This window comes from Benincasa hispida, chromosome 12, assembly GCF_027475165.1.
Source record: "Benincasa hispida cultivar pf3 chromosome 12, pf3_genome.v1.1, whole genome shotgun sequence".
NCBI classification, from domain to species: domain Eukaryota; kingdom Viridiplantae; phylum Streptophyta; class Magnoliopsida; order Cucurbitales; family Cucurbitaceae; genus Benincasa; species Benincasa hispida.
In genome coordinates this window covers 62,963,589-62,968,592 of record NC_143489.1, presented here as the reverse complement: position 1 = coordinate 62,968,592, position 5,004 = coordinate 62,963,589, and the positions used below count along the sequence as shown (strand labels likewise).

Genomic DNA, 5,004 nt, shown 5'->3' with positions numbered 1-5,004 from the left:
AATATTATATAATTGTCTAAAAAATTAACAACACAACTCTTCAAGTATCTTTTAAATTATTCTTAAAAATTCATAGATTAAAATGGTGCATTTTGAAAACTTGGAAATCAAATGCACCCTGTTTTTAAAAATTCAAAAAACAAAAATAGGATTATTTAAACTATTCTTAAAAATTCATAGATTAGAAGGGTGCATTTTGAAAACTTAGAAATCAAATGCAGCTATTTTTAAAAATTCAAAGAACAGTTTACTTTTAAATTTCAGAAACCAAAACACACATTTTTCCAAAACTGGAAGACTAAAAAAAGGTATTTTTACCTTTTGTTTTTCTTTTTCTATGAACAAAATTACGTTTTCTTTTCTTTTCTTGTACATGTTACCAAACAAGGGTTTCCCAAATTCTCGCTCAACGTTACACTATACGTGCAACCAAACAAGAGCCATAGAAAAAGAAGCAATAACCTAATACTAATTACTAACCAGGATTAAACTGGAACAATTAAATCCTCGTGTCCAAACACAATTCGATACAAACGAAGCCCCCAAAAACCCGAACTACGCTACCAAACAAACATCTATAAAGGCGTTTTATTCGCAATTTGAGGTTCTCACAGTCTTCGTGCTCTCTGTCTCTATATTCTCATCTTTCCTTCTCTTTCCCTTTCACTCCATTTTCTTTCAAATCTCAGATCTCTTTGTAAACTTTCTCCTTAACAACAACAAAAAAAGATGTTCTCCATCGCTGGATCTTCGCTTTCCATGCCTTCTCTCGCCGCTAGCCAGGTAAAATCGTTTTTTACTTCGCTTTTAGGGCTCTTAGTTGTAAATTCATCTTACTTTCGCTTGCAACTTTTTAGATTTCGTTGTATGAATCTATTGATTTGCGTGCTTTTACTTTCGTGAAGTGTTTTTCATGATCTGATTTGTTTTGATTGGAAACTGTATGTGTTTGCTTCATGTGATTCAAGTTATAGATTGTTTTTTTGGTTTATGAGATTTCTTATTGAGATTGAGCGAGTAAAATTTTAAATTATTGAGGATTTGACTGGATTGGATTCGGTTCAAGGAATTTCGAGTCACTTTTGCTTAGGACTTTCTGAATTTGGTTCTATGAATCTATTTATTTGCGTGCTTTACTTTTGCGAAGGCTCGTGATCCGATTGGTTTTCCTGATAATGTATGTGTTTGTTCCATGTGATTCAAGTTACAGATTATTTTTTAGGTTACTGTGGTTTCCTGTTGAGATAGAACGAGTAAATTTTAAAGTTCTTGAGAATTTTACGAGATTGTATTCGGTTCAAAGAATTCTGAGCGTGGACGAAGATAGATCTGATTAATTTTATCTCGCGTTCTTGAGTTTTGGCGTCGGATTTGATTGTATAATCATATTATTGAGAAATCTTATAGAGTTTTCATATTTATGACGTTGTATGATTCTTTAATGCTTCTGCTGGAATCTTCGAGCAGGTGTCTATTACCAGGATCTCAGGTTTGAAATTAGCTTCGGCGCCTTTAGGCAGGGCCATTTTTCCCTTGAGAAGGAACTACAGGCAGGGAAGTCTTCAGGTTTGCTGTGCGGTAAGTGTTCTTCGTGATTTAATAATAAATTTTCTTCCTCGGTTATGATACTGAGAGTTCCATACATATTTGTTGCTGGCTTTTGAGTTTTAATCGTCTAAAAGTTTTATCCTCCCTCATTTGTACGTACTGTTTCAAAACGATTCTTGTTTGGCTCATATTATTCAGTTCTCTCCGAAATTGCTGCGCAAATTGGCTAGTAATAACTCCACTCAATTAACCGGAGATCAAATTCTAGCCCTGGACCTCTTATATGACATGAGTCTGTGATATGAAATCATGGTTCTCTTTTTTATCTTTTTGTTGGTAGTTCTCTGTTTGTGTAGATTATGATTGTGGGAGATTGGCAGCTAAAGACTTCCATAATCATAAAAAAGTTAGATAAATAGGTAGATGAAAACGTCCGGAACAATTCTGCCATAGTGTTTGGAAGGCATTTTCAAGTGTTTGATTTAAAAAATGTCATTTTGGAAAAAAATTTAAGTGTTTGACAATCACTCAAAATAGTTTTTGAAATGTATCTTCAACCATTTTTACCAAAATTATTTAAATAAAATTCATTTTTTGAAAATCAATTTTTTTTCAAGTCAATCCTATAAATAACTGCTTTTGTTTTAGTTGATTCTGAGAATTTTTCACAATTGTGATGGAGCTACTCTATTCACATTGATAAAAAAGAATATAACACAGACTATTTGTAAGCCTTCAATCACTAAAAATATCTATTCACATTAATTATCTTCTCCAAATCCATTAAATCCAATATTCTTTAAAATAAATCAATTCCTCCAATTATCTCCAAATTAAAAAAATCAACTTCTAAATCTCTCAAATTTAATTCAATTTCACAAATTAATTTAAAAATTGAATTAAATCCAACCCTCATACTAGATTGAATTATTTCAATCCAATAATTCAATTTTATCCCTAAAATCCAACATAATATCCAAATAATTCAAGATAAATTTTATGAACAAAATTTTCTGAAAATTCGAGATGTTATATAATGCAACTTAACAAAATAATTTAATAAAATAATATTAAATCAAAATCAAACAAATAATCCATGAATGAGGTTACTTAATAGATTCCACATTCCTAACACTCACACCATGAAAATGAAGTCTTCTTTACTGTTAGTATTTTGATCGTCCTCATGCACTCTTTCCTAAAAAGCATAGATATAGATACGAGATATGAAACAACACATCAATCGTAGGAGAGGAAACTTTTAGATTTTAATTGGTGATACACCAATTAAAAAAAGATTAAGACACAGACTCGTTGAGATACACTTTATTATTATTGTTTAAAAAAACATAAATTGTAGGAGATGAAACTTTTAGGTTTCTAACTTCAGTTTTTTATGTTTTTGTTTTCTTTAATCTTTGGTTAAAAATGGTTTTATTATTATTATTATTATTTTACAATATAATTGATTTGCGATCAAATTGGGTCCACATAAAATGGTGGACCATTTCCTTTTTAAAAAATTTCTCATGCATGTCCAAGAAGTGTCCCATGTATTTGAAATGAAAAATAAATTAATTAAAATAATACACAAATTTGCATGTTGGACATATGTCCAGAGCGTGTCCATATCTGACACGGACCTGTCTAATTTGAAGTGTCCGTGCTTTATAGGTTGTTTTTTATACTTAATGATATAGCCTCAACAATTTCAACGATCAAAAGAATATCTCGTTTGTTTGTTTTTTAAAAAATTATTATTAACTTTTAAACCTACATTGTATTCAAATGGAGGATGGCATCATTCGTTTCTTGCATCCATACGATAATGTTAGTAACCAGTTTCAGAACTTGTGAAAACTGTTGGACAGGCTAAACCAGAGACCGTGAACAAGGTGGTTGAAATTGTGAGGAAACAGCTTGCTTTAGCTGAAGATTCTAATGTCAATGGAGAATCCAAGTTTTCTGAGCTCGGTGCTGATTCTCTTGATACGGTAAATAAACATCTTCCAATATATTATAAAATGTTATCCCATTTTCATTGCTGAATCATCACTACTACTATCTCCAACTTAAGCTCCATTCAATAACCCCTTTTTTTCTTTAAAAAAATAAAGTTTATAAATACTTCGACCTATATAACTTTCTTTGTGTTAGTTATTCTTTAAAACATTGTCAACTTCGGAAATCTAAAAAGGAGCAACTCGTTTAGTAATCATTTCGTTTTGAGTTTTTTATTTTTGAAAATTAATATTAGTATTAAACATTTCTTGAATTTATTTTATTGTTTCTTAAAGTCAACTGTTCATATTTAATCCTCCCAAGACATTTTTAAAGTCTTGTTTCTGTTTTTAGTTTTGAAAGTTAAACCACAAAAGGTTTATAAAAGAAAATGCAACAAAATAGTATTTACCTTTTCAAACCGTTTTAAAATTACAATGGAGGGGGAAAACAAAATTAGATGAAGGTATTATATTAGACGTGCGAAATTGTTCTGAATTGAACAAAATAAATCGATAGAATTCCCAATTCAAAATCAGACCATCCATCAACTTATAAGATAGTAATTTGTAATTTATAGATTCAAAATGAAAATCTAAGATGGGCTATGCTCCGTCTATTGTGACTTAGACCTGTTTGGATTCATTGGTATTTTAAATACTTAAAATCATTTATTTTTCTCTTGAAAACTCTATTTGCACTCCAAAAAAAGGCATGTGTTTGTGATTTTAAAATATCACAAATTACTTGTCATTTTCAAAATTACTCGAAAATTAATTTTATTAATTCAAAATCAATTATATTACCATAAAAAATGTGTCTTATAAAATTAAATATGAAATTGATTTTGACTTATGAAAAAGTGTGTTAATAGTTAATATCTAATTTTGTTGTTTATTTTTTTTAATTCTTTTATTAAAGAGGAGGGAAATTGACAGTTAAAAGGGTATATGGGTGGTTTAATTGTAATGAAAGGTAATACGTAAGTGCATCTATCTCTATGCTTTCTTCTTTCATTGCTCATGTCAAAAAATAATTAAAATATTTTTAAAAATAAATAAAGATAATTTACTACCTGTCAAATTATTATGGTAATGAATGTTTGAGGGATGGATGTAGGTTGAGATAGTGATGGGACTGGAAGAGGAATTTAAGATCAGCGTTGAAGAAGAGAGCGCTCAAAGCATCACCACCGTCCAAGAGGCTGCCGATCTGATCGAGGACCTCATTTCTAAGGATTCCTCTGCCTAATTCCTAATTCTAATTCCAATTCCAATTCCCCTTCTTATTCATAGATTTCTATTTTTAGATTTTGGATTTTGCTAGCTGCTTCTATTCCACCATCTTCATCTTTTTCTTTTCCATTTAAAAACTTTCTTTATATATTCTATAAACGTTTTCTGCGTGCCCTCATTCACCCTCTTTAAACTTTAAAAAAAAAAACACACACACACA

The 5,004-nt window shown here is 30.1% G+C and overlaps 1 protein-coding gene across 1 annotated transcript; it reads left to right on the top strand.

Moving 5' to 3' along the window:
• The first annotated feature begins 477 nt into the window (after positions 1-477).
• LOC120068406 (acyl carrier protein 1, chloroplastic-like) lies at positions 478-4,962 on the top strand. The gene is made up of 4 exons (XM_039020163.2): positions 478-783; positions 1,468-1,578; positions 3,420-3,542; positions 4,669-4,962. Exons 1-4 carry the CDS (start codon positions 730-732, stop codon positions 4,798-4,800), a joined length of 420 nt encoding a protein of 139 aa, XP_038876091.1. The 5' UTR covers positions 478-729; the 3' UTR covers positions 4,801-4,962.
• Positions 4,963-5,004: the final 42 nt, after the last annotated feature.

What these genes read in the sequence shown, in the direction of transcription:
- LOC120068406 (XM_039020163.2), top strand. Translation starts at nt 730, where the DNA reads ATGTTCTCCATCGCTGGATCTTCGCTTTCCATGCCTTCTCTCGCCGCT. An exon ending in CTTCTCTCGCCGCTAGCCAG is followed by an intron (nt 784 to 1,467) that starts GTAAAATCGTTT and finishes ATCTTCGAGCAG; the next exon opens with GTGTCTATTACCAGGATCTC. An exon ending in GTCTTCAGGTTTGCTGTGCG is followed by an intron (nt 1,579 to 3,419) that starts GTAAGTGTTCTT and finishes ACTGTTGGACAG; the next exon opens with GCTAAACCAGAGACCGTGAA.